Genomic DNA, 21781 nt, shown 5'->3' on the forward strand with positions numbered 1-21781 from the left:
AAAAAACCCCAAACAAACAAAACCCCCAAACAATAATAAAAAAATATTAACAAAAAACCCGAAAAGACAATGACTAAACAAACCCCCCAGAAGCTCGGTCGTCCAAGCCGGGTCGACTCTCCCTCCGCTGAGTTCAGTTCGGCACCAGGCTCCTCTACCGCCGCTACCACCGGTCCGTTGTGCTGGGCGTGTATGTGGGTCGGTCCTGCCGCTTCACTGCCTCTTCCTAACACCCCGCTGAACTCCTTTTTCGGCTCGGCTGGACTCCCTTTTGGCTTGGCTAGACTCAGTTGAGATCGACGCCGCCGCCTCTGCTCAGCCTCTTGTCCTGCAAAAACGTCCTGGAAGGACGGGAAGAGAGGGGGGAAATGGCGGGGCGTAGAGTGCCGGGGTCCACAGACCCCTTCGCTGAAGCGAGCCAGTCAAAACTGGCCACATTTCTGTTTCCGGCCGTGGCATTTTTGCTTGCCGGAACTATTTCCCCAAGCAGTGACGTGACTGGTATTGAATACACAGCACTGAAAACTCCACCCCTCCTTCTCCACTGACCCTCCTCTTCTTCTTCCTCCCTTTCTAATCGATGACATGGACCTGTAGCTCGCCTTGTCCATTTTTTCTTTTTTGCTACTGGGGCAGTTACTGTAGTTGTTCTTTGCGTCCCTATCTCAGCCATTATTATCCTCAAACCCAGTTTGGGTTCCTGCCTCAACTATAGTCCTCTGAGAGTACTGAACAGTGGCTCAATAGGCATAGACCAGGCTCCAGTACAGGGCGAGGAGCTGCTAGTTTTCAGTGGGATAGGCAAGGCACCCTTCTATCAGTTGACAGGTTAGTTTGTCAGGGTTGGTTACCTGTTCAAGTGTAAAGTGACAGGTAATGGGAGGTGATAACTGCCCTAGGAACCTGCCCAAATCTTTCCATCCACCCTCCCACTCAGGAACTGGATGCCTCAGGGCAGATTTCAATATCTCCTCACCTAAAGTTTGTTTTCTCTTACACCAGGATGACACCAGATTCCATGAATTCCATAGTGTACCAACAGTATTAGCTAATATCATTAACAGTATTAAGCAGCTTACATGAGGATGAGCAATGACCATGGGAGGCTGCATTATAAAACCATTCGCGTCAATCTCAGGCAGGCAGAGGGAAGTGTATTCCCTCATTGTCCACAAAAGACAGTTTCCCCAGCATAACAAGGCCGTCAGTGTAAGGGCAAAGCATAGAGCCATTGTTTGTGTTAACATGTTCCCAAACTCAGCAAAATAAAGAGATAAGGAGTGCAGATGACAAACTCCATGTCCCCCACTGGAGCTTGCTACTCTATAACTACTATTTACTATAGCATGCAATATATATTTATATATATTTATATATATATAACTGCATTTGTCTCACCCCACATGTTGTGCACCAAAAAAGGACTGTAGTGGGTCGACCTTGTCTGGACACCAGGTGCCCACAAAGCTGCACTATTGCTCCCCTTCCCAGCTGTACGGGGGAGGGAAAATAAGATGGAAAACAACTTGTAGGTTGAGATAAGGCAGTTTAATAAAGCAAAAGCAAAAGTTTGTGCACATATGAGCAAAGAGAAAAAAAAGGTTTATTCTCTACTTTCCATTGGCAACTGATGTTCAGACACTTCCTGGGAAACAGGGCTTCAGCACGAAGAGTGGTTGCTTTGGAAGGCAAGCACTGTAAAATAACAAATACCCCCCATTCCTCCTCCCTTCCTTAGCTTTTATATCTGAGCTGATGTCACATGGTATGGAATATCCCTTTGGTTAATTTGGGTCAGCTGGCATGGTTGTGTCCCCTCTCAGGACCTTGTCCACTCCCAGCCCCTTGATGGGGGAATGTTGGAAAGACAGCCTTGATGCTGTGCCAGTGCCGCTGGTGTGTTATCAGCACCTTTCCAGCTCCCAATGCAAAGCACAACACTGGGAGGGCTGCTGTGGGGAAATGAACTCCAGCTCAGCCAGACACAATATACCATGTTTCACTGAAGTAAAATATGTACAAAATATGACATTTTCTGGATAAGACAATTTATTTTAACAGATACATGTATCTTTATGATGAACTGGAGGCTGCAACAGCTGCTCTCTTGGGCTTTGGTGTGGTTCCCTCACGGAATCCATTCCTATAAGTAGAAATATGGTTACTATTTTTTGAAAGGTTGACTTCTGCTCCAAGGTATTTTCTAAGAAGTAATGTTTCAGATCAGGTTCACCAGCTTTTTTCAGCTTCTCTCAGTAATGCACTGAAATCACTATGGAGTTCATATGTTCAGAGATTTTTCTTAAGAAACATAATTCACAAACTGTTCGGAATAAGCAATATGGTTTTCTCTCTCTTCTGCTGAAGTAAATGACTTCTTCAAACAGGAAGATTTCATTAACTGAGTAAACACTGCAAGACTGAATCCAATACAGCACACCCACTGAAGGCATGCCTTACTTTATATTCCTACTAAGGAGCTTGGGAAAAGATTTCACACTTGTTAGCACTGAAGTGCAAGTCAATTTCTTACAGAAATCGACCCCAAGCTTGCTTTTGGATATGACATTTCTACTTCAGCAACACGGTGGAAATCAGGCTGCAGTTGCACATCGTAAGGTATTTTCTGGATGCTTGTGGGAAAGACTGTGCTTACCAAAAAACCCCAGATGAATGGATCTCTCAAATACACCTAGGTCCAGGATTTAAAAGACTCTTACTTTTCACTGTTAAATCCAATCTACATTTTTAAGAAAAGACTCTTGAATTGCTTGTGTTTTTTCATCCATCTTTCTGGTGTATCAGGCCAAAAGTTACAGAGCCATGCTTTAGAACATGGAGGTCATACAAAAAGAAATTCTTAGCGAGTTTAACAGTACAGTACTTTTTAAGTACAACTCAAAGCTTTATAACACACTTTAGAAACCTGTAACTCAAAATCAGATGTTACTTACTAATTGAACTCCAAATTAAAGAGCAACCACTGAAGTATTTAAATCCTTTTTTTTTTTTGTGGGCAAGAAGGGATTGAAACGCATTTCAAGAATTGTTTCTCAGAAAAATCCAACTTCAGTGCAACCATCAATTTCAGACTCCCAAAAAGAGGTAATGCTACACAAAGTATACCTTTTCAAATGTGAGTGCTTTATTACAATACCCTCTGTGTTCTGTACTATCTACAGTTAACAGAAACATCAGTTTGCTATACATCCTATGTTTTAACAATGAATGAGCTTTTTATAATTGGCAGTATATTCCTTTGAAGATATAAGACATCATTTATTTCCACAATATATTTTAAAAGAAACACCATACCTCATCAAGCATACTAAATAAGTGTTAACTTTGAATCAATTTTATAATACAGTGAAATCCATTGAAGATGCCAGATTACACTAGTTTGTAATAAAATGTCATACCTGAATCGACGGTAGACCCTTTTCAGGTGCCTCATGCGACCAGTACCAGTGGTGTTGCGTCTTTTAGCCTTTGCACTCCAGTTATCTAGAACATAGAAATTACTGTTACTTATCTACACCAAATAATTAGTTGCATGGTACGTTTGAATAGCACAACTATTCAATCTAACAGAAGACAAAAAAAATTATAAATTAATTATTATGCAGTAATACTGTATGTTAGCTGAAATATAATTAAATCAGTATTAATTTCAAAAAAGCTCCTAACACTGCAAGACGATACAGTATTCTTTCTTGGTTGGAAAAAAGCCAGATTATTGAAGACGACAAAGAAACACAAGTTTTTAAACTCAACTCTTATTACTTACAATTTCTCTTACGCTTAGCAGGGTAACCACATTTCCCACAGGTAGATTTCTGCAGATGGTACGCCTTGGACCCACATCGACGACACAAGGTGTGTGTCTTATTTCGTCGCTTACCAAATGATGATGTACCCTTTGTCTGAGAAATATTTCAAGACATTGCACATTGTAAATAGCACTATCACTCAAAAGTCATGTAACGCAAAACACAGTCTTCTCTAAAAAACACTCTCAAATTCACAAAGTCCAATAAACATGGCAGAGGCACACTGAACTCTGAAACACCGACTCAAGTTTCTTTTATAGGTATCCTCCATTTTTAGAAATCAGTTCCTTACACTTCTCTTTGCCATTCCTATCCCCCTGCCCAGTGCTGAAATAAAATGAAGCCACCGAGTGGTTATCTCCAACTCCTTTCTCTTCTCCCTCAAATTTATCGGTGATAAACAGTAAACTGCTTTTTCCTGAGGAAAGGTATTTATTTTCACAGATCAACCGTACACTCACAAGAGGCTTTGGCAATCCAACTCCCTCTTGCTACGTTATCTGAAAGGCTTCCCCATCCCTGGGAAGAGCGCTGTCCCGGCCAGGCCCGCAGCAAGCACGGAGGGGACCCCGAAGATAGCACAGCCCCATACCCCATCGCTGCCTCTGCGCCCAGGACGAGATGCACCACGCCCCCACACAGGCCAGGAACGGAGCCCATTGCCAGGCCTTCGGGCTCAGGTCCCAGCCTCGTCTCCCCGCAGCTCCGCCGCCGAGCCCGGCCATAGCACAGTGCAGGGCCGCCCCGCGCCCCAGAAGAGGCCCACGACCTCGCAGAGCCCGGCATGGCGGCGGATGATGACAGATATCCCCACACCCAGGCCCCAGCACTCACCATCTTCTCCAGGCGTTGGCACCAAAGAGGCTATGCTCCGCCCCGCTTCCGCTATAGTCCGGCAAGCGCTTCCGGAAACGTGCTGGGACTGTCCCGTTGGGCATGGTGGAGGTATCCTATGGCGGTGGCCCGATGGATAGGCCCGGCCCGGCTCGGCGCGGCAAAAAGTGAGTGCTTTCCTTGTCTTGGCCTCACCTCAAGTTGTACTCAGGAGTCCCCTCCGTGTGATGTCCCCTTCCCGCCTGGCCCGGCCTGCTGAGATAGGCAGGGTCCCTGAAAGCCGTGGTGTCGTGGGTGAGACCCTCGGGGGCTAGACCCCAAAAGTTCCTCAGTGACATCACACAAAACCTGGTTCTTATTAGGGCGACACAATGTGTCCTAGGCCATGGTGTGACTGGTCCTGGAAATAATGATTAAGGGGTATCTATGTGTAAATTTAACACACCTAAGTTGCCTTACTGGTACATCATTTTTAACTCTAATGCATCTTCCCTGCAATAGTACCCATGCTGCTATTCACAGGTGCCTACAGCTCCACTTCAGGCTGCAGAATCAAGTCCTGGCCTTATTTCTACATCAAGTGAAACCTATTTTCATGACTGAAATGAAAATTTCCCCTTCAGGGACAGGATATTTGTGGCTGTAATACATACTTTCAAAGTGAACTGCCTTAAAAATTAGGCACGCTCTGTTTGTCAGTGTCCCTACCAAGCCCCACACATGCAACGTGACAGTCTGCCTAAAGCATTGCAATGATCATCATTAATGCAAAATTGGCTTTTTTTCAGATGCACCACTTAACTTCTTACATGCCAGCTGTCGTGGTTTAACCCCAGCCAACAACCAAACCACACACAGCTGCTTGCTCACTCCCCCATCAGTGGGATGGGAGTGAAAATCAGAAGGGTAAAAGCTAGAAAACTCGTGGGTTGAGATAAAGACAGTTTATATGGGAAAGGAAAAGCCATGCACACAAGCAAAGCAAAACAAGGAATTAATTCACCCCTTTCCACGGACAGGCATATGTTCAGTCATCTCCAGGAGAGCAGGGCCCCATTATGGGTAATGATTACTTGGGAAGACAAATGTCATCACTCCAACTGTCCCCTCCTTCCTCCTTCTTACCCCCACTTTATATACTGAGCATGATGTCATATGGTCTGGAATATCCCTTTGGTCAGTTGGGGTCACCTGTCCCAGCTGTGTCTCTTCCCAACTTCCCACACACCCCTAGCCCCCTCTGCAGCATGGCCGTACAAGGAGCAGCAAAGGCCTTGGCTCTGTGTAAGCCCTGCTCAGCAATAACAAAAAAATCTCTGTATTATCAACCCTGTGTTCAGCACAAATCCAAAACAGCCCCATACCAGCCCCTGGGAAGAAAATTAACTCTACGCCAGCTGAAACCAGCACACCAGCCCACCACGTATCTTCAGCAGACTCACAATCTATAGACAATTTTACCTAAGAAGAGTTAATTTATCTTCACTTGTTTCCTGAGCATGGCCTCTCGCTGAATTCCTTTGATGCTGATTTATGTGCTGGGGGGCTTTTGACTTCTTCTAAGGTTGAGGGATGGAGCAAAAAGTTTTTATTTTAGCTGCATTGTTTCCAGATGCACAAAGGTGTGGCCTAGGCTGTTCACTCACCTCTTTCATTTTGGTTGGCAATTTCTATCCCTGGAATAACACCTAACAGAGGTCTTTGCTCATATTCATTTTACCTCATCTGAAAATCCAGGCATTTAATCCATCCACGGTCCCGCTGTAGTTAAAGGAGAGAGAGAAATACTGCCAAAGGGTAAATCATCCTATCTTAAATTAGGTCTCTAAAATAGGCTGGATAAATCACCCTTGGGAGGAACCCTTCTTCCATTAATTCTAACAGGAGCCTAGACAGCCCCCTTAGGCTAGGCTTAGATTCCTGAAGTTAGGTAAAATTAATTTTGCCCTGACTTAATGAAAATGTTTTTATAGAAATTCTGTCTTTCTTACCAAAAATCAAATGAGAAAACTCAGTGTTCTATGGATGAACTGCCATACAGAAAAATCCTCCAATTAATTCAAAGCATAAATACAGGCTGGACTGGGTCATATTTCTCCCAGCAACCTTGCTGTGTGTCTTTTAACCAGTGCCTCCTTTCCTCTTTCTTTCTCATTAGACCTCAAAAATCTGGAAGATGCTGTGAAGACATTGGACAGATGCCATGGCAACAGCCTCCAAAGGAAGTATGTTGGTTTGTCTACGTGCAAGGATAGGCTGACAGAGGAATTATTCTTCTCTTTTGTGGGATAAAAATAGTCTTGCTCATTTACATGTCTTCAAAACTGTTAGGAAAGATTTTTTTTTTTATATCATCATGCCATTGTCTTCAGTATTCAGGAGCACTGGATACTTCTAGGGAAGGTAATGGGCAGGGATGGGGCTGGTCCAGTACAATCCCAGAGGCTCTTAGCCATAGTGCAGGTCATGGGTCACTGCCAATAGTGTTCTCCAGCTTCCTCAAACCCCACACTCATACTAGCAACTGCTGAATGGCACCAGCTTAAATTCAGCACTGACTGATTCACCCTTCTGCTTCAATGTATAGGAAGTAGTCCAAACGGTTTAGAAAGTGACACATTTGGCTTTCAGGACTGTCTTTTCAATGTAGGAAACAGCAGTCTGTTACTGCAGCTTGTGTCCCTGTAGTGGGTTGACCCTGGTGGGATACCAGGTACCCACCAAAGCCACTCTATCACTCCCCTCCTCAGCTGGAAAGGGGAGAAAATATAACAAAAGGCTCATGAGTTGAGATAAGGACAGGGAGAGATCACTCACCAAATACCATCATGGACAAAACAGACTTGACTTGGGGATATGTATTGGGGTTACTTTATGATGTGTATCCCATATCGCTGCCCTATGCCCAGAAATTAATTTTGTGCCTTTCTATGCCTTTAAACTGAGCCTGAGAGGGGGGAGGAAACTCTAAGCAAAACTTCTTCAAAGCAGTTTGCAGCTTGTTCAAGGTCACACAGAGATAGAGACTTTTTTTCAGCTGCGGCAGGGGAGGGAGGAAGCACCCGGCTTGCTGCTTTCCAGTCAGCTTTTGGCTAGTTTTTCAGCTGCTTTTCTCTGGAGAGAGACTGAGAGTTGAACTTTTTTTTTCCCTGGAATTTCGGATTTTCTCCCTTTTCTGCTGAACTGCTTCAATATCAGAACACATCGGGAGGACTTTCCACCGAGCACAGAGGGCCTGGCCCTGGGCCAAGCCCCAGCTCCGAGGAGACCAAAGGGAGGACTCTAACACTTTCCCAGGTTTTTTCTCCACAGGGAGAGATTTTATTATTTAGCATTATTATCCTTTTCCCGTGTGTTTGTTAAATAAATAGTTTTTAACTCTTTCACTTTCCTTTGAGGAAAATTTATTTTTTCCCAAACCTGGTGGGGGAGGGGTGGTTGTAGCCTGCCTTCTCTCAGAGGATGTATTTCTAAATTTGGCCAAACCGGCACAGGATATTAATTGAATTTATTACCAATCAGAATCAGAGTAGGATAATGAGAAGTAAAACAAATCTTAAAAATACCTTCACCCCACCCCTCCCTCCTTTCCAGGCTTAGCTTTACTCCTGATTCTCTACCTCCTTCTTCCCAGCAGTGCAGGAAGATGGGGAATGGGGGTTTTGGTCAGTTCATCACATGTTGTTTCTGCTGCCTCTTCCTCCTTGGGAAGAGGAGTCCTTCCCCTACTCCAGTGTGGGGTCCCTTCCACAGGAGACAGTCCTCCATGAACTTCTCCAGTGCAAGTCCTTCCCAAGGGCTTTGGTTTTTTGCATGCAAACCCAATACAGTCCCATTGCAGCTTCCACCCAGCACTTTTGCTCCAGCCAGGTCCAGTGATGGGAGAAACTCTTTGTCATGCCAGCAAACACTGTGATCCTATTAAGCATCTAGATCAGGGTTTATTGAATACTGTGGAAGTGGGTGCCGTTTTGTATCCCCTAGCACCATGTTCTGCCTCTTGTCCTATCTAGTTGGGGTTAAAAAATTGAAGCAAAATGCAACACTGGACATTCCCATCATTTTTTTCTTCCATGCCTCTGGGGTTGTTATGAATAGATGTGAGGGTTTAGATAAGTCCCTCCTGCCTTTTGCCCAGGCCTCCAGCAGCAGGCAGTAGCTTTATTGGGGCGGCCAGCACCCCAAAACCCACTCTCATTCACAAATTCTTTAATAATGGCTGATTCAGTCTATTATAGAATTAATTATTTATTTAATCAACACAAAACTAACAGACATAAGACTTAAAACAGACTATTTACTACACAGGACTAAAACAAAAAGAAACTACTAGTAAATAAATACAGCGTGGGGTTAAAGGTGCCTATTAATTTTACAGCTAGCAAAGAAATAATATAATTTAGGATCTAATGTTTCTTACCATCCAATTTCTGACGGAGCACACATCTAAGTCCTTTCCCTCAATTCCCAGGAAAGTAACCGCGGAATTTGCGTCCAAACTTCGAGAAGAAGTCCCCTACGTTTTCAGGGTGTGTGTGTAGGAGGCTTCTGTCTCCGTGATAATTCGTGTGTGTGATGCCATGAAGATTTTTTGCCTTTACTTTTATACCCGTTATACCTTTTTTACAACTTCTGTATTCTTAGTGCTTTTTGCCTACATTCTTGGACTTGTTTGTCAAGCTGAGAGATTAAACATTTTAGAAGCTTCGTAGTTAGGGATCAGTGTGCCCCAGACCCCAAGGTCCTCTCCAGAACACATTCTGTACACTAAGATAGAACCATCCAGGGGAAAGCTCCTTGGGGAGGGGAAGTCACTCGAGCCTCTCATTGGGGAATTTTTGATAGATATGCTAATTAGTAAAACCTATAATGTTATACCAGATCTTTTGGGTGTATTTTTGCAGTGTGCATTTCGGTGCATTTGACCTGGACGTGTGCACCTAAGGATCCTTAAAATAAATACCAAAGTAAAATCCCTTTTCCTCTTCTAACCGTGTTTGACTCGATTTTAAGACCAGGAAAAGGCATCAGTTGCTGGCGACCACGAAGGGACCCTAAAGACCTTGAAACTCGCAGTCTTGGGTTAGAACACGTGTTGCTTTGCCCCTCTCTCTGCCGGCAAATTACAGAAAGGCTGGAGCAACGATCCAGGACGGTGACCAGGACTTTAGGACCCAGCACAAAATGGCAGAAGCACGGAAAGAGAAGTGAGTGAAAAGGGACCAATATTACCGATATTGTGCTAGCACTAGGGAAAGAGATCTCTGAGGGGGTTGGAAAGGTTGGGGGCAGAGAAGCCCACGAAAGGGGAAAGCTTAAACCTTTCCCCTGCAAACTGTGGAAAAGAGAGGACGCCCTCCGTAAAGTCCACAAGAGCCCAGAGGCTGCACCCCACGCAGCTGCAGGAATGGCTCAGAGGCTTGAGAAGTTGGTTGGTTGGGTGGTTGGTTTGGACATTGGGAGGCTGTGGGTTTGAATCCTGTTGAGATCAGATTTTCATGCGCGCGCATTTACTGTTTGCTAAAACTAGTTGCTTTTTAGTATTTTAAAGTGCTGTTTTGAAGTGTTTGCATAGTAACCTAGATAAACTGCCCAGGAAGTCGGAATTCCGAAGCCAGATTGTAGGCTGAATTCCGCAGTTAAAAGCTTCCCTCTGGCAGAGATTTTCTGTCTGTGAGCAAACATGAGTGGTGTTTTTACAGATGAAAATGAAAAAATCCCGCCTAACAGCCCATTGGAATTGATAATGTGAAAAACGAGGTTCACTCTCCTGTTAGAATTTAAAGAGTTTAATATAAAGACAATAAGAGACACATAAAATAAAGCAAAGGGATAACGGCCGAGTGCCTTGGCGCTCTGCCAAGAGCACACCTGATGCCCGAGGTGAGTCCTTTTTATACCATTTTTACTGTCTGTTCTCTATTCATATTAAAACTTTTCCAGGAATTGATCTGCATGGCCACTCCTTGGTTTCGCCTTTTTAGAGCATGCATAGTCTTCGGCCTTGTGGTTTTATTTCTTTTGATTCTTGGGGTTGGGCCCACTAGGTAAGAGTCGATGGTAGGGTGGATCTCTTAATTCTCCAGACAGTCAGGGCTGATTGCAGCTTTGGGCCTCTTTGCCCCCCGGGCAGAGCGGTGATAGTGGCTCTCGGACTCTCCTGGCCGCCCGTTCTCCGGGCGGAGTAGCCTTTGGGCCCTTTTGTTCTCTGGACAAAGTGTTGATTAGCAGCTCCTTGGGCCTCATCCGCTGTTCGCTTGGAGGTTATCTTACTTGCTCACACTTGCTAACATTCTTGCTAAAACGAGAGAAAACTACATCCACACAGCAAAAAGCATTTCTAACATTATATAATATCTACTTTAATACTTTGCGAGAAGCCAATACTATATGTTTATAACAATAATAAAACACTAAAAATGGCTGACAGGGCGAAAAACTACTTTAGACACCTGAGAATTGATCAGACTGTCCACGCGAGTTTAGCCCACTTTAAAATTAAGTCAAAGAAATTGGCCTCGCTATGAGAGTTTGGAAAATAACATCATTACTGACCTGATGGTAGAACTGAGATCATTACGTAGGTTTGATGAACTAAGATATGCAGAACTTTTTACTATGTATCTGAACAGAGAAGAAGCATATGTAGTAGACAGAAGTAATATGGAAATGACTTTGAAGAGGAGAAAGGGAAATAAAAAGCCGCAGCAAGCTAGCTCGCATACTAATACGGACAGAGAAATCGATATGACAGATCTAGATATGGTGGGCCCAGCTTTGCGCGATGAGGGGGAGTCTCCCCACCCTGTTCAACTGCCAGGGCAGCCCGCACAGGTAGGGGTAGGGGACAGAGGAATGGGGCAGCCGGTGGGGGTGGGGGGTGGGGGAGCAGCGGCTCCGCCGCCGCCTCTGCCGCCGGGGCAGCCCGCACGGGTGGGGGTGGGGACGGGAGGTGGAGGGGCAGTGGCAGTGGCTCCACCGCCTCCGCCGCTGTCCGAGCGGGGGCGGGGGAGGGAGTGAGCGGCCAGCTCCAAGCCAGAGGAGCGGCGCGGGGCCTTCCCCCCCCCAGCCTCGTCAGGAGCAGAGGGCGGGCACAGTGGTGGGAGAGATGCGGGTATGCCACCACCCGCAGACCGCCCCAGAGGCGGAGAAGGTGCAGACTGGCTGCCGCTCCCTGACCTTTCCAGAGGCAGAGACGGGAAAGGGGGAGGGGAAGGGGCAGGCTGGCCACCTTTCCCCCAGTTCCCCGTACAAGGAAGTGAAGGCAGAAATGGACACGGGCAGTTCCGGCTGCATTCCCCGGTACGGAAAACCGCAAGCTTCAGAGCTGGGGACAGGCGGAGCCGGTCGCTCTCCCCACCCTGCGGTGCAGGCAGTTAAAGCTGAAGGCAGACGGGATGGCCCCGACCCAAGCGCCTCTTGCGGAGCTAGGGACAGGAGAACCTGCTTGCAGCCCCTGCCTCCCTACCCCTCCACTGCCGCAAAAAGCAAAGCAGTCCCTGATCAACATTCGGCTGAGACAATCTTTAATAACAATGAAGCAGTTTCAATTAAAAGCGAATGAGATGATTCCGATACAGATAGTTCCCATAGAGAAGGTGGTAGAAGAAGGGGCAAGATAGCCCGAGAAGCTATGAAAGCAGTCAGTCCCATTGCTAAACACACAAGGTCCAAAGCAGATAAAGGAGGGAGGAAGAACCTGTATTAGAAGTACCTCTGAGACAGGCTGTGGGAAATCAAGGGGTGATTTATATAAAGACATTATTCTCCCTCAGAAAACTACAGCAGTGGAAAAACTCAAATAGAGTGGATAACACAGAGAGAGAAATGGTCAACAAAGCTGCTATATCTGCTATAGAAACTCAAATTGCAGCTGGGAATCTCCAAGGGTCAGTTAATGACATTTATCCCCTAGCAAACCCTGGCTGGGATCCCAATGTCCCAGAACAGATAGAAAAGATGAAGCGATACGGGAAATGGGTGGTTGTTGAGTTAACAACGTATTCTGTGTTAAATACTTTAAAAGGTAAACTGAGTCAAGACACTGTGGATGTGATTGGAGCTACAGGGGTAAGTGAAACAAGGCCTTTTCTCCAACCTTTAAAATTTAAATTGAGAAAACACTAGGTCGCTCACCAGTTCCTGTATATGCCAAATTCCCCAATGCCATTATTGGGCAGAGATTTATTGGAAAAATTAGAAGCAGAAATTAAGTTTTCAAAGGAAGGGGGAGTGAAAGTTATAATCCCCGAATCTAAAATTATTGAAGCAGCTGCTATACTTGTACAGGAATGCCATGGAAAAATTCCCAAAGAAGTTGAAGAGGCTGTCATTCAAATAGTGTGGGCCGATGATTCTCCTGGGAGATCCAAAAAAGCTGAACCTGTGAGTATCACACTCAAAGCAGGGGTTACACCAGTAAGACAAAGACAATATCCTCTGAAATTAGAAGCTCGCAAGAGATTAGTACCTGTGATTAAAAAGTTTCTCAAATTTGGGTTGTTAGTGAAATGTGAATCCAAGTACAAAACACCAATCTTGCCAGTAAAGAAGGCTGATAGTAAAAGCTACAGGTTGGTACAGGATTTGAGGAAAATTAACAAGATAACAGAGGACATACACCCAGTGGTAGCGAATCCTTACGCACTTTTGACAATGACACTGAACCGTGCCATAAATCAAATCCCTCCTGATGGGAGAGAATTTTCTAAAAGTCCTTGCAAGGAGTTTCAAAGATAAACCGAGACTTTTCCTTGAGTTTCAATGCTTCCAGATAGTTGTTTAAGTCTTATCAGAGGAACAGAGCCACTATTGTGACCCAGGTACAGCATAGAGCACAGAAAAGCAGGAGTGGAGAAGTCTCTCTATCAAGATTTACACAGCCTTTTAAAGATAATTTAACCAATAGTTACTAAAAACATATATTATTTTCACTTTCCTACCAATTATTCAGTAACACGGACAGGAACTGCAGAATTCTCTATCCAATCATTCCAAACTACTTTTACTGCAGAACATGGAGTAGTAGAAGAAGGAGAAGGTTTAGAGAACAACAACAATCCTCCATTTTGATATTTTTTACTCTTATCTATTTACTACAAAGAGAAGCCCAAAACCTCTAAATTTTTCACCCTGTGAAAATCTTACATAGTAGTCTATCACCTAATTCACACCACTGTATTTTCTAGTTCTTGTCTGATTGTTGGTAATTTTTTCCAAGGTTGAAGGCTAAAACAGTGTTGTTCAGGGGGGTAAGAACCCTTAAAAACAGGCAGAGAAATATTCTCGGCACTCTGGGTTCCTACAGACAACACTAACAAATGAATTAGAGTGGTTCACTGTTTTAGATCTCAAGGATGCCTTTTTTTGCATTCCTGTGAATAAGAATAGCCAAGAACTCTTTGCTTTTGAGTGAGAGAGTCCTGAAACAGGGAGGAAGACCCAGCTCACCTGGACAGTTTTACCACAAGGATTCAAAAACAGCCCGACCATATTTGGAAACCAGCTGGCAAAGGAGTTGGAGGACTGGAGGAAACAAGAACCAGGGGGAGCGATTCTCCAATATGTTGATGACATCTTGATAGTGACCAAGACGAGAGATTACTGCATCCAGTTCACTGTAAGTCTGTTAAACTTTTTAGGCCAAAGTGGATATCGGGTCTCAAAAGAGAAGGCACAGGTTGCCAGGGAAACAGTCATTTACCTGGGCCTGGAAATTTTCCGTAGACATCGACAACTCAGCAAAGAACGGAAGGAAGCCATCTGTCGACTTCCAGAGCCCCATACCGTAAGGGAGATGCAGGCCTTCCTGGGAATGGTAGGTTGGTGTCACCTGTGGATATCAAACTACAGTCTACTAGTAAGACCTTTATATGAGGTCCTTAAAGCAGCTGAAAAGGGGACAATCATGTGGACAGAGAATGCCAGGGCTGCATTTAAACAGCTGAAACATTCCCTGATGTCAGCCCCAGCTCTGGGGCTGCCGGACTTGACTAAACCTTTTGAACTCTTTACACATGAGCGACTGAATGTTGCTCTGGGGGTACTGGCACAGCACCTTGGAGACCAGCGAAGAGCTGTGGCCTATTTTTCAAAACAACTAAACAACGTAGCTCAGGGTTGGCCAGGATGCTTGAAAGCTATGGCAGCAACAGTCCTTCTGATACAGGAGGCCCGTAAATTCACCCTTGGGCAGCACATTGTCATGTATGTACCCCATGCAGTGATAAATGTGCTGGAGCAAAAGGGGGGACACTGGCTCTCCCCTAGCAGGATGCTCAAATACCAATCTGTTTTGTTAGAACAGGATGATGTTACTCTAAAGACAACTTCTGTGGTAAACCCTGCAATGTTTTTATCATCCACGTTACTTGACAGTGTGCCTGAGCATGATTGTTTGCAGACAATAGAGGAAACTTATTCCAGCAGACCAGACCTGAAAGATGTTCCTTTGAAAGATCCAGACTGGGAATTGTACACTGATGGGAGCAGCTTCATGAAAAATGGTAAGAAGATGACCGGTTATGCCGTAACCACCTCAGATAAAATCATTGAGGCAGAAGCCTTGCCTCCAGATGTATCATCACAGAAAGCTGAACTCATTGCACTAACGAGAGCTCTAGAACTGAGTGAGGGGAAGAAGGTGAACATATGGACTGATTCTAAATATGCCTTCAGTGTTGTTCATGCCCACGGAGCTATTTGGAAGGAACGTGGCCTGCTGAATGCACAAGGTAATGAGGTTAAGCATGCTAAACAAATTCTTGCACTTTTACAGAGCATTTGGAAGCCTATGGAAGTGGCTATCATGCATTGCAAGGGTCATTGAAAAGGGAAAACAGCCCCCGAACTGGAAAATCGTTTTGCTGACAAAACACCAAGGGGGATTGCAGAGAAAGGCATTTTTGCAGTGGTACCACAGAAAGAGATAAATTTGTCATCGTTTACCCCAAAATACGATCAGAGGGATCACAAATTAATTAAGTTCCTTAAGGCTGAAATCAAAGAAGGTGGGTGGGCTGTTACCCCGGTAGGACAAGTCGTAGTTCCACCCCTGATCCTTTGGGAAACAGCCCAACGAGAGCATGAAAGTACCCACTGGGGAACAGAAAATCTTTTAAAACATTTGAGGAAAGTAGTGATAGGGAGAGGGATGACTGATATTGTACAATCTGTAACAAGCAAGTGTGAAACCTGCTGTAAAAACAACCCTGACACAAGCAAGAGAGTTGTGTTAGGAGTGACAAAAACAAGAGATCTCCCGGGAGATTATTGGCAAATAGATTTTGCTGCGATGCCACGCAAAGAGGGATGCAGGTATATACTGGTACTGGTTGACACCTTCAGTGGATGGCCTGAGGCTTTCCCCTGTCGCACCAACACAGCAAAAGAAGTAGTGAAAGCTTTGCTCAATCATATAATACCAAGATTTGGGGTTCCTTTGGGAATGTCATCAGATAAGGGACCAGATTTTGTTGCGACAGTGGTTGGGGAAGTTAGCAGGATTTTGGGACTTACCTGCGACCTGCACACACCATGCAGGCCCCAGGCAAGTGGCAAAGTTGAACGCATGAACGGGACCCTCAAAACCCAGATTTGCAAGATTTGTCAAGAGACATCCGTGACATGGGTTCAAGACCTGCCTATAGCCTTGCTGAGAGTCCGTATACAGCCAAGGCGAAGGGACAACATCAGTCCCTATGAAATATTATATGGCAGGCCATAGCAAGTTCCACATATCCCAGGGGAAATTCATATGAGAGGTAAAAATGATTTGCAGGAATATTTAATGGCTCTGAGTTCCACTTTGCAGAAGCTCCAGAGATTCATCGTGTTATCCAAACTGATTGGACACACCTGCTCATCCGTTCCAGCCTAGAGATTGGGTCTATATCAAGTGGTGGGACAGTGACCCCTTGCAAGCCAAGTGGAAGGGACCATTTCAAGTTTTGCTGACCACTTTTACTGCGGTCAAGGTTGCTGGCAATGGACCGTGGATTCACTACTCCAGGGTGAAGAAAGCTTCTCCTGAAATCACCAAGAAGACAGAGACTGATACAAATCAGAAAGATGCAGTTTAAACTGTTTTTTACATGTTTGCTGTTTTCCCAACTAGTAACCATGGTTCAAAGTTCACCCCATAATTTGCATAAGATTGTGGTCCAAAATGTGTCCAAAATTCTTAATAAGAGCAATTGCTGAATCTGTACTCAGTTACCGCCCCTAGATGGGAGGGGTCACTGGCCATTGATTGGCATTTTAATGGAAGAGAACCGCACTGAAACGTGGGAACCAATGAATAGCACCCTTCTGCCCCCCATACTCCTGAGTGGCCTGGTAGAGCATGCAAACTATAAAGTTCCTTGTGCAATTGTAAACGCCACAAGAAAAGCCGTTCTTCCTTCATATTGTCATAAGACCCACTTCAGGGAAATAATAGATCCAAGAATTGCGGCAAAGATGAATTTGACAGGGTGGAGACTGGCTCAGCCATTTGGGACGGGGTTGTATTAGATATGTGGTAATAAAGCCTGGAACGTTATGCTTGTGAACAAAGACCAGGCTTGTGCCACTGGGGCTGTGGTCCCAAATATAACAATATTTGACCATCTTGAAAAACCAAATTGTTGGTGTGACGCAGCCCCCTGTGGGGCTGGGGCAGCGTGATGACAGTCAATCCCAGCCCCTCCCCTGGATCGAGTTCCCCGAAGAGTCAGACTCAGGGGGCGGCTCAGAAGCCTAAGCTGCACTGCCTGGGCGGTGCTCGGGTACAAGCTGCCTCCCCCGGTTCGGGAAAATTCTCGGTTACTCAGTCGTTCATTGGTTCTGTTATAACTCCCGCCTCTCGGTTTACCCCAGTGGTTCTTGTTAAATTGTATCCTCCCCCTGGCTTGTAACTCATTGGTTGTTTTCCCCTTTCACCGGGGTTTTCAAATTCCCTATAAAACTGAGGGGAAAAGCCTCAGTATCGATCCCATCACGATCTCATCGCAATCCCATCGCGTACCATCCCATCTCATCGGATTCCAGCTTGTTCGGGTTGCGAAACTCCTAACAATAAACCTGTTAGAAGCCAGACCAGAACAGCCTCTCTCTTCCTTTGTCTCCGAGCTAACGTGAGCCGACACCATCGGCTCCTGTCGTGTTCCCTCTGCCGAGGAGCCAGCTAGCTAGCCCAGCAAGCAGCTCTTTTCCTGATCCCGAAGTCGCTTCTGCGACGGGCGGAAGTAACACAGCTGGACTCTCTCTGACCTGGGGCACACCAGAGCTCGTGCCTTGAGCACCAAACCCTGCGTTAGGTTGGCGCACCAAGCGTGGGGCTCATGCAAGTGGATTCCTGCGACGTCGTGGCTAATGTTATAAACATATATTGTAATATTGGCTTCTCGCAAGTATTAAGGTAGATATTATATAATGTTAGAAATGCTTTTTGCTGTGTGGATGTAGTTTTCTTTCTTTTTAGCAAGGATATTAGCAAGTGTGAGCAAGTAAGATAACCTCCAAGGGAACAGAGGATGAGGCCCAAGGAGCTGCTAATCAACACTTTGTCCAGAGAACAAAGGGGCCCAAAGGCTACTCTGTCCGGAGAACGGGGGGCCAGGAGGGCCCAGAGCCACTATCACTGCTCTGCCCAGGGGGACCAAAGAGGCCCAAAGCTGCAATCAGCCCTGACTGTCTGGAGAATTAAGAGGTCCAGTCGACTATCAACTCTCACCTAGCGAGCCCAAGCCCAAGAATCAAAAGAAATAAAACCGCAAGGCAGAAGAATACGCATGTTCTAAAAAGGCAGAACCAAGGAGTGGCCATGCAGAAGAGCTCCAGGAAAAGTTTTAATATGCATAAAGAACAGACAGTAAAAATAGTATAAAAAGGACTCTCCTCTAGCATCAGGTGTGCTCTTGGCAGAGTGCCAAGGCACCCGGCCATTACCTCTTTGCTTTATTTTATGTCTCTTATTGTCTTTATATTAAACCCTTTAAATTCTCACAGGAGAGCGAACCTCGTTTTTCACAATTGGGGCCTCGCCCGGGATCTACACCTCGCCTCTGAAAAGCGTGAGAGGATTCAAAAGCAAGGGTAAGGTGCCCCCCCCCGCCCAGTTTGTGGCAGGGTCCCTGCTTAAGCATCCTCTAGCGCGGTTCGGTGGCAGCAGGACGACACCCGGAGGACAAGAAAGACACAAAAATAAAGCAACTGAAAGAGAGCGCTCTCAAAAACCCCACGGACACTGGAGAAGAAACAAGATTGGTAAGTATTGTCCAAAGAAAAAAGGGGTGGTTACGGGAGATGAGTGTGTGTGAATGAGACGCGGACTGGTTGCCCCAGATCTGCGAAGCGAGTGTGGCAGTCTCTGAGTGCTGCGGTTCCGTTTTGTTCGCAAGAACGGCGGCCAGCGAGGAGACGAAGCGACAGATAAAAAGAGTGAAAGAATCTCCCGGGGTGACTGGGACGGGGTCCCAAGGAAGGGGTTACAAAGTGGGAGCTACCCCCCCCCCCCCCCCCATATATGCTGGGTTGAGGAAAACTCCAAGAGCACCCAGGGTCTAAAGGTACCCCAAGAGAATTTGGGGTTGGATGCTAGCAGTGCTGGGTTGAGGGAAATCCAAGAACACCCAGGATCCTAAGGATTATTTCATACCCATGGGTGGATACTAACAAGTGACTTGAAAAAGGTACCTTATTATTCTGTTGTAAGAATGAGTGAACAAATATTGAAAAAAAAAAATTTTTTTGATGAGTGAATGTGTGAATGAATAAAATGTAATTAGAAGTAACTTTGTTTTTGGGGAAGGTGGGCTATAATAAATTTTTTTGGGTTTTTTTGTACTGTGAAAGGGTGGGTAGTATTTTACAGCAATGAAGTTGGTGTTTTAAAGAAATGAGTTGGTATTTCAAACGGGGGGATAAATTGATATTTTGAAAAGAGTAAGTTGGAATAGAGAACCCCTGGAAAATGGGACAACAACCTAGTAAATTAAGTACAAATTATAAAAGGGTACCAGAGGATATACCCCAAGACAGCCCCCTCGGGGTCAAACTCGCAAACTGGGAAACTGATCCTTCTAAAAAAGGAAAAGATAAAGTAAAAACGATTCAATTCTGCATGAAAGAGTGGGTAAAAAAGGAAATCAGACCTGATCATGTTTACTGGCCAAAATATGGGTCTGACGAGGCATGGATTTGCCAGGCTTTAAATGTGTTTGTGAATTCAAAAGAGCCATCTAACTCTGAAGAGGGAGAATATGCTTCTTGCTGGACAGGAGTTACAGAACCTCTGGGAACCAAAGTCTTGAAAATATCAGAAACCCCAGAGGAGAAGCAAACAGAAGAGAAAAAAAGGTGGGACCCTTTAGAGGTGTTGCCTCCGCCGCCAGTGCCAGAGGCTGCTCTCCCCCTGGCTCCGGGCTTTCCTCCGCCAGCCATCCCTCCGCCCGCACCGGGGGCCTTTCCCCCGGCAGCCCTCCCGCCCCAATGGAGCTGGGGGGGAGCCCTGCCCCCGCCCATGCCAGGGATCCCACCCTTCCCATATATCTCGGGAATCCCCGCACCCGTAATTGAATCAAGGGAAACATCACACATCCCGGCTTCAGCCCCCACCTCTCCTGCCTTCAGAAACCCGGCTTCAGTGCCAGACCCCGCCCCCACCCTTTGCACTCCAGAATACTCAGCTTCAGTGCCAGACTCTGAATCTGCCTCTCCTCGCCAGGGGAGTTCGGTGCTTTCTTCCCAAATAAACCCTCTTCTTAACGAAGGAGCACCATACCAGAATACAAGAGGTGCCGTTAAGGCTCAGAGGCAGCCCAACAATCCCTCCATTGCTAAACAGGCAGAGGGAAGCCGGGAAATTCATTTATTACCGTTAAGAGAAGTGCCTATGGGGGGAGGGGGAACTGGCTTTGTGAATGCCCCTCTAACCTCTACAGAGGTTAGGAATTTCAAAAAGGAAATTAAAGGATTATTAGAAGACCCCATAGGTACAGCTGAACAGTTGGACCAGTTCTTAGGTCCCAACATTTTCACTTGGGAAGAAATGCAATCAATAATGAAAATAATATTCTCCCAAGAGGAAAGAGAGATGATTAGAATTGCTGGAATAAAAATTTGGGAAAGAGAAAATCAACAAGGTCCACCCGGGGATCAGAAAATGCCCATTACACCTCCTAACTGGAACCAAAATGATGAAGCTGGGAGGGGACATATGAATGATTATCGTAATTTGATAATCAAGGGAATAAAAGAGGGGGCACCCTGAGGACAAAATGTCAGAAAAGCCTTTGAGGGGCAGCAAGGGAAGGAAGAAACCCCGACTGAGTGGCTGGAGAGGCTCTGAAAGAATATGAAACAATACTCTGGGATAGACCTGGAGTCCCTAGCAGGGCAAGCCCTGCTAAGAGTTAACTTTGTCACTCATGCCTGGCCAGATATTAGAAAAAAAACTGGAAAAAATAGAAGACTGGTACGAGAAACCATTACAAGACCTAGTAAGGGAAGCTCAAAAGATATATGTCCAGAGGGATGAAGAAAAAGCCAAAGTGGAAGCAAGGATCATGATAGCCACTATGCGGGAGAGTGCCTTCCAAAAAAATCTAAATCAAAAGCCCTCAGGTATTACTCCTAAACATTCAGGGTTCAGAAATGGGGGAAGGGAGAAAAGTAAAACTTCAGCACGGTCAAAATTCCAAGAACAACCCAGGGATGCCTGTTTCTATTGCAAGGAAGAGGGGAATTATAAAAGAGAATGCCCCCACCTGAGGAGGGATCTGAAAATATTTCGAGACACACACAGAAGAAAAATAGGGAAGTCACGGGCTCTATTTTTTGGGGGATAAATACCATCTGGAGCCTTTGATAACTTTAAAAGTAGGCCCCCAAGAGGAAGTATTACAATTTATAGTTGACACTGGGGCGGAAAGGACTTGTGTGATGAATATTCCAAAAGCTTGTGATGTAAGTAATGATATGGTAAAAGTAACGGGAGCAAAGGGGGAAGGATTTAAGGTCCCTGTCATTAAAGATGTGGTCATTGAAGGGGAAACAAAAATAGGGATAGGGGATGTTTTATTAGTTCCTGGGGCTGGCAGCAATTTATTGGGAAGGGATTTACAAATCCAGCAGGG

The 21781-nt window shown here is 45.4% G+C and overlaps 1 protein-coding gene and 1 non-coding gene across 2 annotated transcripts; both read right to left on the minus strand.

The window, feature by feature from the left end:
* Nucleotides 1-2026: 2026 nt before the first annotated feature.
* On the minus strand, nucleotides 2027-11649 carry LOC116437421 (60S ribosomal protein L37-like). Its single transcript, XM_032095076.1, has 7 exons — nucleotides 11644-11649; nucleotides 9480-9485; nucleotides 5331-5333; nucleotides 4665-4670; nucleotides 3788-3923; nucleotides 3420-3504; nucleotides 2027-2143 (listed from the first exon to the last, which is right to left on the minus strand). Exons 4-7 carry the CDS (start codon nucleotides 4665-4667, stop codon nucleotides 2074-2076), a joined length of 294 nt encoding a protein of 97 aa, XP_031950967.1. The 5' UTR covers nucleotides 4668-4670; nucleotides 5331-5333; nucleotides 9480-9485; nucleotides 11644-11649; the 3' UTR covers nucleotides 2027-2073.
* LOC116437470 lies at nucleotides 2245-2325 on the minus strand. The gene has a single exon (XR_004237317.1). It is a non-coding gene; the product is annotated as a small nucleolar RNA SNORD72 (small nucleolar RNA).
* Nucleotides 11650-21781: the final 10132 nt, after the last annotated feature.

Source organism: Corvus moneduloides, chromosome W, assembly GCF_009650955.1.
Source record: "Corvus moneduloides isolate bCorMon1 chromosome W, bCorMon1.pri, whole genome shotgun sequence".
Lineage (NCBI taxonomy): Eukaryota > Metazoa > Chordata > Aves > Passeriformes > Corvidae > Corvus > Corvus moneduloides.